The sequence below is a fragment of the Schistocerca cancellata genome, chromosome 4 (genome assembly GCF_023864275.1).
Source record: "Schistocerca cancellata isolate TAMUIC-IGC-003103 chromosome 4, iqSchCanc2.1, whole genome shotgun sequence".
NCBI lineage: Eukaryota > Metazoa > Arthropoda > Insecta > Orthoptera > Acrididae > Schistocerca > Schistocerca cancellata.
Window position 1 is genome coordinate 181,520,683 of NC_064629.1, and position 20,420 is coordinate 181,541,102.

The window sequence follows — 20,420 nt, forward strand, 5'->3', positions numbered from 1 at the left end:
AGTCAGTAAAAATTTGAAAACTGAATAAATCGCGGAATAATGTAGATAGAGAGGTACAAATTGACACACATGCTTGGAATGACATGGGGTTTTATTAGAACCAAAAAAAAATACAAAAGTTCAAAAAATGTCCGACAGATGGCGCTTCATCTGATCAGCATAGCAAAAATTAGCGTAGCAAAGTAAGACAAAGCAAAGATGATGTTTTTTACAGGAAATGCTCAATATGTCCACCATCATTCCTCAACAGTAGTTGTAGTCGAGGAATAATGTTGTGAACAGCACTGTAAAGCATGTCCGGAGTTATGGTGAGGCATTGGCGTCGGATGTTTTCTTTCAGCATCCCTAGGGATGTCGGTCGATCACTATACACTTGCGACTTCAGGTAACCACAAAGCCAATAATCGCACGGACTGAGGTCTGGGGACTGGGAGGCCAAGCATGACGAAAGTGGCGCCTGAGCACGCGATCATCACCAAAGACGCGCGTAAGATATCTTTCACGCGTCTAGCAATATGGGGTGATTCTAATAAAACCCCATGTCATTCCAAGCATGTGTGCCAATTTTTACCGTTCTATCTGCATTATTCCGTGATTTATTAAGTTTTCAAATTTATACTGTCTTTTTGATTACCTGGTACAAGGGTGCGATTTGAATCACACCACAACAAAGACGGATCAAACAAATGTAAGAAGTGCCAGAGATTTGAGCGCACAGCTAATTATTGCTCGTTACCAGTATGTTGTGTCCGCCGTGGAGGTTTCCATCCTTCGAAAGAATGCACAGTACCGCGCACAGCTAAGGCAAAATGCACAAATCTTGAAAGAACCATCCGGCTTCTTGGAAAGGCTGAGAAAAATATCAGCAATTACTTCGCAAGACCAAGACTAGGGAACCGAAGACGGTAAAGCAAGTACAGACGCAACCGAAGCTGGTGTTTGCACGGCAAGAGGCACCACACCAGCAGACGCCGGCGGACAATAAGAACCTTCTCTGATGCGTTCCACAACCGTCCGGGAACGCAGGAATCAGCACCCGCTGTCGCAACCATCTGACATCGCAAAGTATTATCAAGCCATTTTCACAAGCTTTGACGGGCATCGCAATGCTCTTCACAACGCTCGAGCAGAAAATCACATCCTTCCTCAGCTTGGTGGAAGGAATAACCAAAGCGTTCGTGCCGCCTTAAATGGCTCCACGAACGCCAACGAGACGTCTCGTCATTCCTAACTGGAGTGCTTACGGCGTTCGCACTAAAAAAGCGGAACTAAAGGACTTTGTAACACGACACCGCATCGACGTTGTGATGGTGACGGAAACGAAGCTTACGGACTCAGTCGTCTTCAGTCTCCGTAATATGCAGCAGGACGAATGGGATGGACCGGAGCTGACGTTTGTAAGTAGGACATCACTAGCCAACCACATGACAGTAGCCTCCCACATGACAGTGGGGTCCATTAAAATGCATGCATGTGTCTACTAACCGTGCAGTGCACAGCTGTAACTGGTCCTGGCAAGTTCATATAGGACGGCTTACCGATAGAATACACAAACGATGAATACGTCGATATGCTTTAGGCGCTGGGTGCATCCATTAATCAAGCTGCTGCTGCTGCTGCTGCTGCTGCTCGTGCATATGCTGCATGGTACCCTCGAAGACACCATCCCGATAAGAACTTTCTCGTCGCTGTAGCAACATCTTCCGGAAACCGGTAATCTTCGTCTACAAGTAATGGACAGAGGTCGTCCTAAGAATTGTATTCTACTGTACAGACAGAGGATGCGATTCTCGAAATCGTTCACCAGTCACCTCGTCGAAGTACCAGTGATATTGCACCGCAGGTTCACCTCAAATATTGGTTGTTTAAGTGCTGCAGGATGAACTGCATCCATATCACTACACGTTAACTCAACACCAGCGGGCAGAAGACTGCGTGCGACGGGTACAGTTTTGTGATTGGCTTTTGCACCAAGTGGAATATAATGAACATTTATGAATAATGTGATATGGACTGACGAATTTAGTTTCACTCGTGAAGGTATTTTCAACCTCCGCAAGAGCTGTTATTTGTCGGAACACAATCCACGTCACCCGTGAACGTGTCTTTGAGGCATGCATTGGCATAAACCTGTGGGCTGGGATCGTGGGAGAAGTGCTTTTGCGCCCTTACCTATTGCCGGACAAGTTGATTGCGCCCCTGTATCGTAGGTTTCTTTGCAATATTTTACCTGACGCATTAGAAAACGGTCCACTTGGTGTTCGGCGATAGCTATGGTTTCAGCATGATGGTGCACCACCACACTTTGGAATGAATATACGCAAACATTTAACTGAAGCATTTCTGGGGAAATGGATTGGTTGTGAAGGTCCAATGTTCTGGTGTCGACGTTACCCGGACCTTAATCCACTAGATTTTTATTTGTGGGGACACTGAAAGGGACAAGTTTATAGTTCTCCTCCCACGGATGTGCACAACCTAATAGCTCGCGTGCATGCCGTTTCGACAATGGTGGAGGCATGTGCGTTGTGTAGGGTCCAGAAAGATATGATCCGGCGACTGGCGAAGTGTTTGCAAATACAACGTGGTCCCTTTCAACATCTTCCATACAGTGAAAGTTACTTGTACGTATACGTACTGGCTCTGCGACGATAAGCCTGCACATCAACCGTACAGAATGGAATTACTGTGCCTAGCATAATGTTACTTCTAGTGTAGCGTACCTATTGTGGTTTTTGTACCTCATAGGATACAGAGTATGTTACTGTATCCAATATTATTTTGTATTGACGTTGTATGTGTTATGGACGAAACAAATTGGTCGTCTACGACTATAAGTAGTTCACTTTAAGTCCTGATTTATAAACAAAGGTAACAGCAATAGAAAGAAATACACGAGATACTGCATTGTGGAGGTGTTAATTGGATACAATTTGACGCTTTAATTGAAATAGAAGTTTGGCGCGAAGTGAGCCGAACATGGACGAGTCTGCCTACCCGTTGGCTCGTCCCACTGAGGTAATAGGACAGCTCGCCAGAGCGCAGAGTTCATGATGCTACGTGTTCTTGGCCGCGCTAGTACAGCGTTGCCAGCGCCTCGTTTTTTAAACCGCATTTATTTTAAACGTATTGGTGGGGACTAGGTTTTGCTACATACATTTTTGTCTTGAATTGGGATGAGGAATCGCATGGTGGTGGTAAGTTTTGTGGGACCAAACTGCTAAGGTCATCGGTCCCTAGGCTTACACACAACTTAATCCAACTTAAAGTAACTTACGCTAAGGACAACACACACACACACACACACACACACACACACACACACACACACACACACACGCCCGAGGGAGGGCCCGAACCTCCGACGGGGGGAATGAATCGCATGTCGACCGCCAAGTGCCGCATTTTTTCTTCACCCAGTGTATTCGTTTTGGGTCACTGTAGACCATAAAATGGTAGATTTTGTCCTTTTTTCCTTTCCGGTGTTTTTTGGTCGTATTAATTTGTAGATATGAACCGTTTTGTCTGCAACTACACTGTGTTTCTACTAGTGCTGGCCATTCACAATTCGAATCATCGTCAGGTCACCTCTAATACATATTTTCTGTTGTACTTCAGAACGTTCCATTCCCCGCACTTACTCTTTACCACGTCGTGTGCCTGTCCCTTGGTGGACCGAGGCATTCCGCGTTTTTAACCGCCATCCTTCGATGGCAAACTGCATTCAATATAAACAGATGCCGGCAAAGCGTCGTCGCGTTCTTCAGGATAGCAAAATAGCTTGCTGGATTTCATTCATTAGTTCTTTTGACAGTTCCACACCTTCGTTTGTCGTATGGAACCAACCTCCGACGGCCCTTGACTGATTTTATTTTGTGATAAGGTCTTACGGGACCAAACTGCTGAAGTCATCTGCCCTAAACTTACACACTACTTAATATAACTTAAACTTACTTACGCTAAGGACAACACACACACACACACACGCATTCCCGAGGGAAGACTCGAACCCCTAACAGGTGGAGCCGCGCGGACCATGACAAGGTGCCCTAGACCTTGCGGCATCGACGGCTCTCCGGGACCAAGATCCATTCCCCAATTTTCGGCCTGACAGTAGCTGACGATGTCCAACACCCTGGTCCGCCATTTTGCGGAAGTTTCGAGCTCTTCTCACTATCACCCTGCCTTCTTCCATCGGAAACGAGCGGAGGAGGCTCGGGCGATACCCTTCTCTTCTCTTCTCTGAATCGTGAGTGCTACAATGCCGCCTTTACTATGAAGGAGATAGATCATGCTCTCAGTTCATCCCGATACTCCGCTGAGGCAGTATGCCCAGCGCGGGCAGCCAACACCGCGCCAAAAACCCGCCCCCCCTGTGCTCTTCACCGACGGTCCGTCCTTCGAATCCGGGCGACGCCATCGCCGCGCCACCGGGGCACCGCAGAGACGGAAAACGCTGCTCCGCACCACAACCGCAGCGGGCCTCGTGCGGCGTCTGTCTCACCGTCGTGCTCCACTCTGTAAGCAGCTCGCCTGTCTGCACCACTGGCCTTTACTACGAGACTTTACTAGCCGGATGGAATAATTAGCGACTTTTTCATGTTCGTAGAGGAATCAGGTTGACTGACTGAATAAAGAACTGTCTGTATGTCCACCGCTGCTCTGTCTGTCGCTATACACACGCCTCCCCTGTCTCCCGAAGCGTGTACGGTTCCAACTATACCCAAAGGAAGACTAGAACCCATCCTGACTAGCGAGAACTAAGCTTAAATAGGTGTCCCGTTATTTTAACCCATCTTTCAAAATTTCACCCTGCAAAGTTTCGACTGAGTCAGAAAGAGACCTGTAGTGTTTTTCCCTTGTCAGTTAATTTGTATCTACGCTACAACGTACTTGTTAGCTTATCATAATGCTCGTACTCATAAATATGCGCTTTTTTTAGCATCAATCTGATGATCGAAGCGGTCGAAACCCATCATTACGTAAAACAATTACACTACTGGCCATTAAAATTGCTACACCAAGAAGAAATGCAGATGATAAACGGGTATTCATTGGGCAAATATATTATAATAGAACTCACATGTGATTACAATTTCACACAATTTTGGTGCATAGATCCTGAAAAATCAGTACCCAGAACAGCCACCTCTGGACGTAATAATGGCATTGATACGCCTGGGCATTGAGTCAAACAGAGCTTGGATGGCGTGTACAGGTACAGCTGCCCATGCAGCTTCAACACGATACCACAGTTCATCAATAGTAGTGACTGGCGTATTGTGACGAGCCAGTTGCTCGGCCACCATTGACCAGACGTTTCTAATTGGTGAAAGATCTGGAGAATGTGCTGGCCAGGGCAGTAGTCGAACATTTTCTGTATCCAGAAAGGCCCGTACAGGACCTGCAACATGCGGTCGTGCATTATCCTGCTGAAATGTAGGGTTTTGCAGGAATCGAATGAAGGGTAGAGCCACGGGTCGTAGCACATCTGAAATGTAACGTCCACTGTTCAAAGTGCCGTCAATGCGAACAAGAGGTGACCGAGACGTGTAATCAATGGCACCCCATACCATCACGTCGGGTGATATGACAGTATGGCGATGGCGAATACACGCTTCCAATTTGCGTTCACCGCGATGTCGCCAAACACGGATGCGACCATCATGATGCTGTAAACAGAACTTGTATTCATCCGAAAAAATGACGTTTTGCCATTTTTACACCATCGCAAGCGCTCCTTTCTGTGATGCAGTGTCAAGGGTAACCGCAGCCATTGTCTCCGAGCTGATAGTCCATGCTGCTGTAAACGTCGTCGATCTGTTCGTGCAGATGGTTGTTGCCTTGCAAACGTCCCCATCTGTTGACTCAGGAATCGAGACGTGGCTGCACGATCCGTTACAGTCATGCGGATAAGATGCCTGTCATCTCGACTGCTAGTGAATCGAGGCCGTTGGGATCCAGCACGGCGTTCTGTATTACCCTCCTGAACCCACCGATTCCATATTCTGCTAACGTCATTGGATCTCGACCAACGAGAGCAGCAATGTCGCGATACGATAAACAGCTATCACGATAGGCTACAATCCGACCTTTATCAAAGTCGGAAACGTGATTGTATGAATTTCTCCTCCTTACACGAGGCATCACAACAACGTTTCACCAGACAACGCCGGTCAACTGCTGTTTGTGTATGAGAAATCGGTTGGAAACTTTCTTCATGTCAGCACGTTGTAGGAATCGCCACCGCCGCCAACCTTGTGTGAATGCTCTAAAAAGCTAATCATTTGCATATCACAGCATCTTCTTCCTGTCGGTTAAATTTCTCGTCTGTAGTACGTCATCTTCGTGGTGTAGCAATTTTAATGGCCAGTAGTGTATTTACTATCATAGGCTGTGTCAGTTTCCACATATTACTCGTAATATTTTTCGAGCCATTTGCCTGTTAGAACGACGGAAAAGATATTTTGTGATTGGCTGACTAGATGACATGTCCTGTACCCTCCTCGATACTCTGATTCGCTGATGAGACCACGTGTCTATGCTACGATTGGCTGATGGAAGCAAATCGAGAAACCGCCATCTCGATGTTAGTACTTCCGGAACTAGCGTGCCATATTTTGTGGTTTTCGCTTATTACAAAAATGTGCGATTTCAGTGATACAACACATTAAAAATCTCTCAAAAACGCGTCGTTTTTAGCACGTTTTGGTATGCTACAGTGGCAGAAAGTGCTACTTCGATACATAAAATCGTTACTAGACTGACGAGCAATACTGAGGAATTGCTCGAACGATGATGATGTAGGGTACCTCTTGCGTTCTTTAATGAGCACTCCTTAGAATTCTTCGAATCTGTGTGGCATCTTTGTTCGCTGTAAATTGTAAATACTTTTATACAGTGTGAGTCACCAACTATTGCCACCAAGAATAATTCCGAAAGTGTGATAGTAGCTGAAAAGTTTGTGGGACAAATGTTGCATGGGACAATGGGGCCATAATATGACGGTTTTTTGTTGCTTGGTGGTGTCGTGTCAGAGATATGGTCAACTTTTTTTTTTTACTGGGATGCTATAGTTTGGTACTTATTTTCTGAAAGCGGCTATCCAGACGAATCCAATGATGTGTAACAGTAAGGTCTTTGAAGGTCAACGATGGTAAAAAATGTTGCATGTACGTCCATTTGCAGAAGGCGTTCGAAGTGATGACCGTTAGTGTTAATGCAGTGCTACAATCTTCTTATCATGGATTGAGTGGTATTCCTTATCACATCGACACTTATCGAAGCACATGCTCTGACAGTTCTCTCTCGTCTATCGTGCAAATAGTAATTATTCGCCGAATATGGTGTATCCCTCTAATATGCCATTGACATGTAAACACCATTCTGTGGTTTCGCAATACAGCACTAATAGGAACGGTAAGACTAGTATCGTCGAATCAACCGAATGTGAATGATGTTTTCCTTCGAAGAACAAGGCGATGTGCGCATTGAATTCTGCCGATGGGCTCAACTTCAGATTCAGAGGGATGACACATTTATTAATTTGATTTTATTTACTGGCAAGGCTACATTCACAACCCATGGAAATGTTAATGCATTATTGGGCAATTGAAAATCCATGTTGGCTGTTCCACCTAGGCCACTCTAGATACATATTCCTAAATATTTTATGATTGTGATTGATTGTCAGGTGTGTAGTTGAAAATTATCAGCGCTCTTAGCGTATTTCTGCGCAGTACATCTGTGTTTTACTTATCATTCTGCCACGGACGTTGTCAGTTGTGTCATACACTTTATAGTGTGTGTTCCAGGAGGAAAGGTCAATATTCAGGGTATGACAGGAACGCTCATTCGAAGCAAAAAAGTGTAGTAAACATGAGCTCTAAGATGCATAACTGCAGAGCTATGAGCACTAAGTCATCTTCGATACTGTGAAAAAAAATCGTTTCTACTGTAAGCTCTGTGCTGTCCATATTTTGAGGTAGTTATATGGACCAAAACAAAGAAAAAAATGTCCAGTAAGCGTGGGCGCTAAAATACTTACCTTAAGATGTTGGTGCTGAGTACGTGTTTCAGGAGACCAAACAACGACGGTCATCAATCCCTTACCCCCCCCCCTCTCCCCCCCTTTCCGCCGCCATCCCCCACGCCAACCCGCCTGCCCCGCCCCCCTTCTCCCCCGCCCCACCGCCAGCACAACCCCCCATGTTTACTATTCAGTTTTATCTTGCTTTTGTCCGTACTGCATCCCCTCAAAATATGGAAAGCAAAGAACTTGCAATAGAAGAGATTTGTTTCGCAGTATCTAAGATGAAGTGTCCATAGCTCTTCCGGTATGCATTTTAGAGACGGTATTTACCAGACTTGCTTGCTTCGAACGATCTTTGTTGAATATTTACCATTTCCTCTGGGTCCCCCTGTATGTTTAATATAATACGTAGATGAACTTAGTAACATATTTGTGAAGATGTGTTTTCTTTCTTTCAGATTGTTAGAAAAGTTATCCGTCAAGTGTCCCAACACAGATGTTTGTGATAAAGTGCTCTCAAGAGGCGACCTCCAGGATCATCTTAAAAAAAGGTACGTTTCTTGTGCTGCATTAGTCAGTGTTCTTTCATTGGTGTCAGTGGTATCATTGGCATCATTCATTGGTATCTTTAGTTTTTTCACAAAACATGTTTGAAACGTGTAATTTTACTTCCAGATCGTGTTAACATTGTTCGAGAATCTCAAATGACATGAGACAGTCAGAAATTGTTTTCATATAATTCCATTTTGTCAATTCTTGGGATGTTCTTGCATAGCAGCCAAGCTGTGTGTTGCCAATATGTTGTACGGGGAACTACACTGATAAGGCAAAACATTATCACTACTGCCCACGGCGACGTTGGATGCCGTCTGATGGCGTTGCGAACACGTGAAGCGGGTACAAAAATTTGTAAGCGGGGCAGACGGGAACGGGGAACCACCCCAGCAAAGACATGGGTTGCAGATGGAGTAATCCATTGAGGTAAACGAGTTTCGAAAACGGCGAAGCTGGTCGAATGTTCATGTGCTACTGTCGTGAGCGTCTACGGAAACAGGTAGGACAGTGAAACTACCACTAGCCGCTAAATAGTTGCACGTACACGACTCTCCACAGAACGTGGGTTTAGGAGGCTTGTCTGCTCTGTAAAGTAGATTAGTTGTGATGTGTGGCATCTTTGCCAAAAGGGCACAATGCTGGTGTACGCACAAGTTTTTCGGAGCACACCGTTCGTCATACAATGTTGAACATAGGCTCCGCAGCTGGCAACTCCTACATTTTCACGTGTTGACCCAACGACATCGTCAGTTACGATTGCAGTGCGCACGGGTCCATTCGGATTCGGCCGTCGATCAATGGAAACGTGTCGGCTCTTCGGCTGAATGACATTTTAGCTGCACTAGGTCTCTGGTCCTCTACGCAAACGCCGTTATCGAGGTTAATGGGGGCTCGATATGTGCAACGCGCCGCGGACGCAGGCTGGTGGGAGCAGTATTATGCTCTGGGAGTCAATCTCGAGCCCTTGCATGGGACATGTGGTTGTAATCGGAGACACGCTGACAGCTGCGAATCACCTGCATCCCTTCATTATTCACGTCTTCCCCGAAGGCGATGTCACCTTTCAACAGTATAATTTTCCGTGTCTCGAAGACAGAACCGTGCTATAGTGGTTTGAGGAGCGTTATAGTGAACTCACGTTCATGTCTCGGCGACTAAATTCGCGTGATGTAAATCCTATCGAACCCATCTGGGGCCGGCCGAAGTGGCCGAGCGGTCCTACGCGCTACAGTCTGAAACCGCGCGACCGCTACGGTCGCAGGATCGAATCCTGCATTGGGCATGGATGTGTGTGATGTCCTTAGGTTAGTTAGGTTTAAGTAGTTCTAATTTCTAGGGAACTGATGACCTCAGATGTTGAGTTCCATAGTGGTCAGAGCCATTTGAACCCATCTGGGTCACTATCGTGCGCTATCACCTCGTACACAAGTTAGTGGCCCGTTATTTACGCGAATTACATGACCTGTGCATAGAGGTCTAATGGCACATACGTCCACAAAGCTACCAATAAACTGTCGGATCTCTGATACACAGAATAAGTGGTGTATTTCGTTCCAAAGACGGACAAACAATTTATAAGCAGGTGACCATAATGTTTTGGCTCATGAGTGTATATGATGAGTTTTTGTGGCTGTTGCACTCTTACTTATACTTTTACCTGATGTATGCTTCCGTTACTTTTGCTAAAGCGCCGAAGACAAATGCTGGTAGTGTTCCTATGAAAATGACATGGCCGATATTCTTCCTAGTCCTAGTCCCAGGCGTGGTAGAGAAATTTGCATTATTTAAACAATATGTGTGTACAATCGTCTTGATCACAAGCGACCAAGTAGCTGTCACAGATGGTAGTTAATCATTCCGGGAGGGAACATCCCACCACAGCAAACCTGTTTTAATGCTCCCACGTCTTTGGAGTTAAACTTTGCTAACAGTTTTAGTGCCAAGCACGCCTGTCCCATTCCCCTTTCTCTCAAGACCAATCAGAAACAAGCTTGGCCTCCTCCCCTCAACCATCATTCTTTTAAAACTTGCGTGGATTACACCATTTTCAGACTGGTAGCACTCCCATATGTGAGATTACTAGACGTCTCATTTATTAACTAAAGCAAAATCCGACTATGGTCGTTCCTATTAATGTAATTTCGACTGATCCGTAGAATTCCAAAGACACACGCTGGACAGCAAGTACACTGTACTGTTTAAAAACTTCCAGAAAATATTTAAAGGATCATTGTTATGAATACTTGTCTTTGCGTTAATAATGAGTACATGTGAACCATACCAGGTATATCGGAAATAAATTTATCGACAAAATACAATCCTGGAACCACGTCAGTGGTGGGCTAGATACGCCAGCGTTCCAATACACACAACTCTCCCAATAATACAGTGTGGCGTCACTGTAAGGCTCATAAACAGATGCGGAAATACTCCAAAGTATGTATGTCCTCACCACACACAAATGGGACTGAGCAATAAATACTATTTCTACATGTAAAGTCACAGACTCACAGAAGCCACGATAATGTGAAATGCGAACATAGAGAGCTACAGGGATCGAGCACAGTTTATCGATAAGACTGTTCTCCAAAGACTCAGTTACACCTAACCTACCATCTTGTGGATTCAAATTGCGAACAACATATGCACAATGACTGCCGAAATAAAGGTTTGCACATACTTGATAACAGTGCAATGAGTACCATATTTATGACTATATGCTGGTCATATACATCGGCTCTATCACAGCAGTTAATCACGGGTGTTGACATCACTACTGTGGGCCTGTAGACAGCCCTAGCAATAATGACCAGACCTCGCCCGTACCACACCTCCATCTTCAGTCCTGAGGTCCACAACCTGAGTGTGGGCATTGCCTGATGGAAAACGCAGGAAGTGGTCTATGCAAAGTTGATAAATTGGCAGAATCGCTGACCTGTGTTTGTCGCTAGGAGTAATGTCTAAGAAATTTCTTCCGCCCACCCCACCCCATCCTACCCCTCCCTTCCAGCCCGTGATCTGAGCATCCAGACTAAGACCACCACTACAGCCGTTAAAACGAAACAGGAGCTGAGCTGCATCCACACACTGCGAGGAATGTGTGTCTAATCACCAGAGACCGCTACCAGCATGTCACCTGTTGAAACAGCCAGGGGAAATCTCTATTAATAAAAGCATTCTAATATTATTTTCATTATACATTTGAGAGCAGCTAGATTTGCATATACATGCCTATTATTAACAAAAAAGGCGTATTTAGTAGCAAAAATACACACTACATGTACTCGTTACAATAATATCAGGTGTGATTGATAACAAATCTCAAATCAGGTAATGTCAGAGTCATGATAACAAATCTCAAATCAGGTAATGTCAGAGTCAAGTTCAGAGCCCGATTCTTCAGATAGGAACAGTAGCAAAGTTTACTTGGACAGTGAGATTTTATTAAGTCGATTGTACAAGGGAAGAAAAAGTTCAGGGATAAATATATGCAGTAACTTGTCATGTTCCCATAGTGTTGGAACCAATAAAAATGCCTTCTCGAATGTATGATCGATGTATTACAAGATTCTCACACACACACACACACACACACACACACACACACACACACACACACACACAGTTTTCCTGCAACGATGAAAAAAAAATTATATAATAAGGTTGCTGACCGTACATCATAGCAGTGAATCTTTGCAGAAATACTGTAACACAACCCTTACTAAGTGGAAGACTTCTCCAAAAACCAATGACTGACTGCTGCACTTGTTATTGGTAGGCTCAGTCAACACGCTAGTATTATTTGAACTGAAATTTCTTCTATGTAAGTAATTCTTTTGATACTTATAACCCACATCAATTAAACCAAACTGGTAAGTGTCTCAGACTGTCGATAAAATCTGGTACTTGTATTTTGTCGTTAACACACCACGAAAATCCTAAACATGTTATGTATGTAATAAATAAATATCTACTCAAAGACCAGTCGTAGGTAACACCATACTGCAATTAGCACTGTTTACTGGAAGCTTCTCAGTCTTGGTTCTATAGGAAGTAATTTGGGCAGGTGAGATAATTTCAGTCATCCGGTGGAGTAATATTGCCTACAAAACAGCTGCCAGTATCCCTGTTTTTGTGTGATCGATTTCCATATTAAAATTGTAGGCATACAGCGAATAGTTTTATAAACCATTGTAGCTCCTGATGTATTTAAGCACAGTATCAAGGTCTTATATCCTGCCATTTCTGAATAATTCATTAAAACTACGGTCTTCTGCAACATGTACACATCAAGCTAAAAATATAAAATGTGTTTCATAACATTGAAAAGACGTCATGATCAGTAACATCTAATCTAGTATTCTCCCGTGGTAGAGAAATTGCAGATAAATCTTATGGTTATATATACAAGTACGAAAACTTTAATAGGTAAAGTCTGCTCGACAAACAATTCCTGCTTTACGTATCGGGAAGGTATAATTTGGTCTATATTGTTACCAGCAATACGAACAGGACTCACCTTTGCGTTATCAGAATTACTATCATTAGATTTTTTTACAGATTATTAACATCCTAAAAAAAACTCTGGAAGGATTGTGCATCTGATAACCATAGTAGCTGCAAATAAAAACCATATTTCCGACACAGCCAACTTTTCTGACGAAATGATTAATGAATAGGCAGCCGCATCCTCCCGCCATTAGCAAATCATTATAGCTCATGACTGGTTTTTTAAAGTGGAGTATCGAGGTATTGTATCCTATCATTATCGCCATTATCGAATAATCCACCAACAAGACAGTCTTACACATCCAGCTAAGAAATGAAACACGTTTGTATTCGAATTTTAGGAGATGATGTCACGATAAACAACATCTGAGCTAGTATTACTCCTCCAGAGTCAAACTGCAGAACGATCTTAGAACTACATATACCATAATTTTAACAAGTCTTCCCAAAGCGCATTGCCTGCTTTACGTACAAGAAAGGTATAATTTGTTCTATATCTCTCTCAACAAGACGAAATGTTCAAATGTGTGTGAATTGCTAAGGGACTGCTGAGGTCATCGGTTCCTAGACTTACACACTACTTAAACTAACTTACGCTAAGGACAACACACACACACACACACACACACACACACACACACACACACATGTCCGAGGGACGACTGTAAACTCCGGCGGGAGGGGCCGCGCAATTCGTGAATGGCGCCTCAAACCATGCGGCCACTCCGCGCGGCTTGAGCAAGACAGTTAGACCCTCTAGAGATGTATAGTTTCTCTGTGCATTCTCATAATTATGGTCACATTCTCAACACTATTAAAAAAGCCACTGAGGAGGTAATGTAGCCAACAGTGATTTGCTTACGAATAGTCAGTCATCCAACCTATATACAGTCCACAGTAGAAGTGCCAGAATCGCTGTTTGGTGTGTCATGTTGCCGATTTCCAAGTTAAATAATTAAAACTGTAGAAATAGAGAGCATAGCATTATAACCAGTTCTTGACTCTCTTTATATGGAATGTGTGCACAACCACACAAGTCAAAAGTATTTACTTTTAATTATCTGGAAGATATCGGTTTAGACCTCCTGTCAGTCTGCTTTACTGTTCGTAAAAGTGTAGAAAAAACACTGGAATGAGTCTTCGCAATGCGATGTCACCACCAACAAGAAATTTTTTGCTAACGATGATTATTCACTCTAGTAACAAGAAACCATCATGTATAGGTCATTATGAAAATGCTTCCAGTCACATGATCTTCGAAACATTATTGAATGCGCACTATATTTCGTGAGTTGTGATATGGATACCCCAGAGTCATGGGTTTGGTGCACAGGGTCCAGCAACAATGAGCAAGATGCAGAGTACTCCTCAGCACACCAAAAACGCCTACTTATTGGTGTATATTTAATAAAATATCAGTTATAATGCCTGTAATAAACGAGAGATGCAGCTCCCAAGCTCAGTCCAGCACTTATTCACCTTAGTAGTAGTAAACGACTCGGAATACATTATTTCTTTAGACCAGCACATTCCCGCAGCTCAATTTTGCGTAATCGACTTCCATATTATATAATTAAAATTATAGACAGATAGATAATACTTTGCACACATCGAACACTGTTCAGCTAATGATTTGTATCTAACATCTGGGTAAAGGCTCATGATGACAGCAGTATTTGGTCATGCCGTCTAAATGTGGCTGTAATTACACTATTTTACGTGGATTCCCCAGAGCCAGGGGTTGGGTGGATGTGTTTCCTTTTTCGGTATGCGTCATGGTGTACGAATGAAGTAAGTTCCCTTTAAAGACACCTAGGTCACTTCATAGCAAGGGAGTAAGTGTTTGTTTAAATTATAGTAACGTATGACAGTAAAAAATGTTAGCCGCGCGGGTTTAGTCGAGCGGTCTGAGGCGCTGCAGTCATGGACTGTGTGGCTGGTCCCGGCGGAGGTTCGAGTCCTCCCTCGGGCATGGGTTTGTGTGTTCGTCCTTAGGATAATCTAGTTTAAGTAGTGTGTAAGCTTAGGGACTGATGACCTTAGCAGTTAAGTCTCATAAGATTTCACACGCATCTCATCATCAGTAAAAATGTTAAACAAAGGACGGCCACAGGAGTTCACATAGAGGCAGATATGGCTATCTGGATGACCTTGACGATTATTCAGCCCAGACTATCCTGCTGCACAGAGCCGTAGCAAGGAGATACCTGTATGAAGCAGTATCAGTGCTGACGACAGCTTAGACCGTCCACCGCCAACGTGCATTCTCTCCGCCAAAACATTTAGTCACTATATTTATTCCCAGTTTACCCAGTGTGGTTAGTATATAGTGTGGGATATGTCAGTTTCAGCACCCTGACTGTGTTTGAAGGATACTCATTATTAATGCACAGATAAGTTTTCACAACTATAATTTTTTTAAACACTGCAATGTGCTAGCTGTTCAGCACGTGTCTGTGGAATTCTGTGTATCAGTCGAATTTACGTTAATAGCAACGACCGTACTTGGATTTTATTGTAGTTAATAAACAAAAGTTTTAGTAATCTCACATATACTAATAATACTGCAGAGATATTTTCTTTACACACCTTAATTATGTGTCGTCATTACACCTGGGAGTGCTACCTGTCTGAAAATGGTAGGGGGAGGGGAGGGAGGAGGAGGAGGGTGAGCTTGTTTCTGATTGGTCTAGACAGAAAGGGGAAGACGTGTGGAGTACTTACCGTTAAAACTGTTAGCATCGTTTATCTGCAAGGTGGTCCTCACGTTACGACATGTTTGCTGTGGCGGAATATCCTGACGTTAAGTGATTGAATGCCATTTGTGACAGAGACTAGGTCCCTGGTGTTGGGGGCGATTATAGTTACCTACTATTTAAATAATGCAAATTTCTCTACCACACTAGAGAAGATGGTCTAGTGTAGTGTTAGGAAGTCAGAAACACGTATTGTAATTGTGTGGATGGAGGATGGAGGACCGAAGTCAGGTGGCCGAGGTGAGTGGCATAGGTTGTTGAAGGCAGCTGTTGTGATTGTGTGGTGACCCGCTGCCTTTTGGCAAGGACCTGGCTGCTGCTAGAGTGGACCAGCAGGCTTGCCGCGCTGTGGAACTAAGTCTCGGGGTACTTACTGCAGGAAGCAGACTGTGGCTGGTGGCTCCATATTGTCTCCTTACCTGGCATAGCCCAGGAAACCTGAAGGTACTGCTGGACTATGCATGAATCAGCTACAAAACTGAGCATTATTTATACCAGATAGCAGTTCACTTGTGCCAGTGCACCACTCCTGATGACATTCTCGGACATCACGAAAACCCCGATAATGGTGTCATTGCCTCGCCTGCACCATGCATTACTGCTGTGCTGGCAGATTACGCAAAATGAGGCTAGCCTATCTCTCAGTAATTTCACATCCCTGTTGTCGTAATTCAAATGTTGAAACACTGCTTTCATTACCCACTAGTCAAGCGCATTATTTCACCGGCTAAAAGTAATCGGACACATGGGTAAACATAAACTGCTTGGTGGCCATCCTGAGCCATAAATTATATTATTTAAAGTGACAGTTATGTTTCATTAAGTACATCCTAAATAAACAAAACTAGCCCAAGTGACTGTTTTTTTTTTAACATAACGTTAAGTGACCAGTTTGTTTACATAAGGAGAATAATGAACCTTTTGTCTACGTATATTAAACAGTCGCAAGCAGTCAAGCAGTGGCTATATGTATCTAGGTACCCCATTTGGCAGTTGTGGCGGAAATCCTGGTCTGATCACCTGAGAATTTTTTAGTATAATATAATAACTGTATGGGAATGTAGGCTTTCTCGGAGAATTTTGATAATAATGTCTTCTTAGGTTATCACTCAAGTCACAGCGTCGTTTTGCAGCAACGTTTCAACTAATTTTTTACTCATCATCTTCGGGTAAATTGTCGGCTTAATGTCCAGTTGGTATCTTTATTATATAGCTGCTGAACCTTTGGCTCCACTGCCTTGTCTGCAATGGCCTCTGGAAGGGTGTTGTAGATGGTCATGGGTTGAACCACGGGTAGTGGTGGTGGTGGTGGTGGTGGTGGTGGACGACTCCCGACTTGTTGTAGGGTCCTGATGTCATGTCCTGGTGCTACCTGTCTGTTCCATCCCCTGCCTTCACTGCTTTCACACCAGAGCACTCTTCGCATATTCCTACTATTGTTACTTCCCATGCAGAGTTCAGTTGGAAACCGTTATCCGAGTTCACAAGATCATCATGGACCCCTATCTCCACTGGTTTATCCGATGATCGAGTCCCAAAATATGTTCGTCCTGTACAACATCTCTGTCTGTTCAAAATCAAACGTATCAGTTGAGTCTGTGCTCTGGCACTGCAGTCCTGTGTATTTGACTGAGCGAATGCTTCTGACAAGTTTTAAGTGGCGTTGCGAAATACTGCGCTGTGTCTGGCCGATATATTGCTTACCAAATTAGCAGCTGATGTTGTAGATTCCAGATGTCTGTAGTCCTTTCATTTAGGCAAGCATATTTTTGATTGTAGCCGATGTACAGAAAGTGGTTTTAATGTTGTTTTTCTCCAATATCCTGGCAATCCGTAGGATACGGAAGGAATGCCAGATGCTTCATGTTTTTGTTCTTCTCGCTCAGCTGGAGAATGCATCTTACCTGTGTTTCTGAGTAGCCGTTGTTGTGAAAGGGTTCCTTCAGATACTGCAACTCGATGTGTAGACTCTCCTTGTTGCATATGGTGAGCACAAACTTGTGATGTGCTGGAGCGTGGCTGCTATTGACGTGAATACATGACAGGGAATTTAAGGAATAAGTCTAATTGGGTTTCAGATTCATGTATAAGTCGTAACATTTTTTATTCACAGACAAATAATACATGTCTTTGTTCGTGTAAATGACTAATGTTTCGAATAAATATTTGTATTTATGCGAGTGAGTGCGAGCATGTGAGATACACTATGTGATCAAAAGTATACGGACACCCCCAAAAACATACGTTTTTCATATTAGGTGCCTCGTGCTGCCACCTACTGCCAGGTACTCTATATCTGCGACCTCAGTAGTCATTAGACATCGTGAGAGAGCAGAATGGGCAGTTCCGCGGAACTCACGGACTTCGAATATCGGCAGGGAATTGGGTGTCACTTGTGTCATACGTCTATACGCGAGATTTCCACACTCCTAAACATCCCTAGGTCCACAGTTCCCGATGTGATAGTGAAGTGGAAACGTGAAGGGACACGTACAGCACAAAAGCGTACAGGCCGACTTCGTCTGCTGACTGACAGAGACCGCCGACAGTTGAAGAGGGTCGTAAGGTGTAATAGGCAGACATCTATCGATACACATGAATTCCAAACTGCAGCAGGATCCACGGCAGGTACTATGACAGTTAAGGGGGCGGGGGTTGAGAAAACTTGGATTTCATGGTCGAGCGGGTGCTCATAAGCCACACATCACGCCGGTAAATGCCAAACGACGCCTCGCTTGGTGTAAGGAGCGTATTGTATATAATGTAATGTATTTCTTGGAGAGCAACAGAGATCTTAAAACAGGTTTAAACTCTGCAAACACACTGACAACATTGTAGTTTAAGCGTTTTTTCATATAAGCACTAATGATTGACTAGGTTTCAATCAAAGCTGCACAAATGTGACAGGGAAACAGTGTAGTGACAATAGCCATCCGCTTTATTGTTTGGAGGCGAATAACTTTAATAAGAAGTGCAACTTTTAGAGCAGCTTTCGGACAAAGGAAGACATCGAATGATCTTTTCGTGAAATGTTAGTGAGAATGGTTAGAGAACCTACATTTGCGGGCGACTGCAAAACGATTTACGGGCACAAAGGTACGTCTCACGTAGCGATCCAGAAGGCAAAAGAAATTCGGTATATGTAAACACATACTCGCTTTCCCTTCACAAAAGTGTCGTTACTTGATGGATCAATTTCAGAATTCATTCTATAGCACGTGCAGTGGTACAATTAGGGTGTTGGTGTTATTACAGCGAAAGTCGTAGGATAAAATGGATAAATAACAATGTCATGGTCCACATAAATGACCACGTAAGATTTCATAATGTGAATTTGACGATGACTCATTTCTTAGGTCTCTATTTTAAAGTAAAATCAGCTTGGCAGTACAGCATTGGTGTGCTGGAGATGCAGCTATAAGTACTAGATAGGCACCAGACGCTTTCCTCACAATAGAGACAGAGATACTTAAAGGGAACACAAAATGTACAAGGTGACACTTATTGAACTATATGAGAAAAACGTAAATTAGTTACAAACTATGGCGTGTACAGACTGTATTCAACATGTAAACGTCATTATAGATATTCAGGTTTAGGTTATGACATGTTTGATATGCCTGCCATCATTGGGTATTATGTGGCGCAGACGAGTAGCGAAATTCTGTATGACTTACTGAACTGTTGGAACAGCGATGCTGTCGATGACCCCCTGAATGGCTGTTCACAGCTCAGCATTGGTTTTGGGGTTATTACTGCACGCCTTGTCTTTAATATAGCCCCTCAAAAAGGAGTCGCATGTGCTCAGATACGGAGAACATAGCGGCCAATCGAGGTCCATGCCAGTGGCCTCTGGGTCCCCAAAGTGCTCTCCCAGGACATCAAGCGCTCTCCTGCTTCGATGGGTCGAACTCCGTCTTGCATGAACCACATCTTGTCGAAATCAGGGCCACTCTATAGTTCAGTTGAAGTACCACCAAACATGTGAAATAATCGTATTAAAACTCCTGTATATATGTATTTCTTCCATACTTCCCCATAGGTGGTTGTGCAACTCGAAGGTACCTCTTACAGGTAATCATTCTTACGATGGCACTTCACAATGGTATGTAGAAAGAACTGTGCAGCTGTAACATGAAGTAAACTTGACATTGGTATTAAATTATTGGTGCCATAGCATCCTAAACGTTTGTACTGCTGAGTGCAAACATTGTTATATGGAGTTACATTTTCTGTTCCCTGTCAAGTAGCTCTGTCTCTGTTGTGGGGAAAACGTCTGCTGCCTATCTAGTGCTTATACACGCATCGCCAGCTGACCAATATTGTATTGGCAGGCTGATTTTACTCTAAATTATAGACGTAAGGAATGCGTCATCGCCAAATTCACATTATGAAATTTGATGTGGTAAGTTCTGCTACCAAAGTGCCTCTTAGCTCGCATGCCATCCCAGTCGTTTTATTTACGTGTAGGTAGATGGGGTAAAAAAAAACCACTTGTGTTTGGGCTATCACATTCAGTCATTTTTTCGTGCAATTGCTGTTGCTATAGAATGTTTTGAAATATCAAA

General features: G+C 43.6%; 1 protein-coding gene across 2 annotated transcripts in view; it reads left to right on the plus strand.

Moving 5' to 3' along the window:
- Positions 1-20,420, plus strand: part of LOC126184674 (ligand of Numb protein X 2-like) — a 528,500-nt gene that overhangs the window by 192,731 nt on the left and 315,349 nt on the right. For both annotated transcript variants that reach the window (XM_049927160.1, XM_049927159.1), the window contains exon 3: positions 8,491-8,583. In XM_049927160.1, coding sequence (XP_049783117.1) covers positions 8,491-8,583 — 93 coding nt within the window. The remainder of the gene's footprint in view (positions 1-8,490; positions 8,584-20,420) is intronic.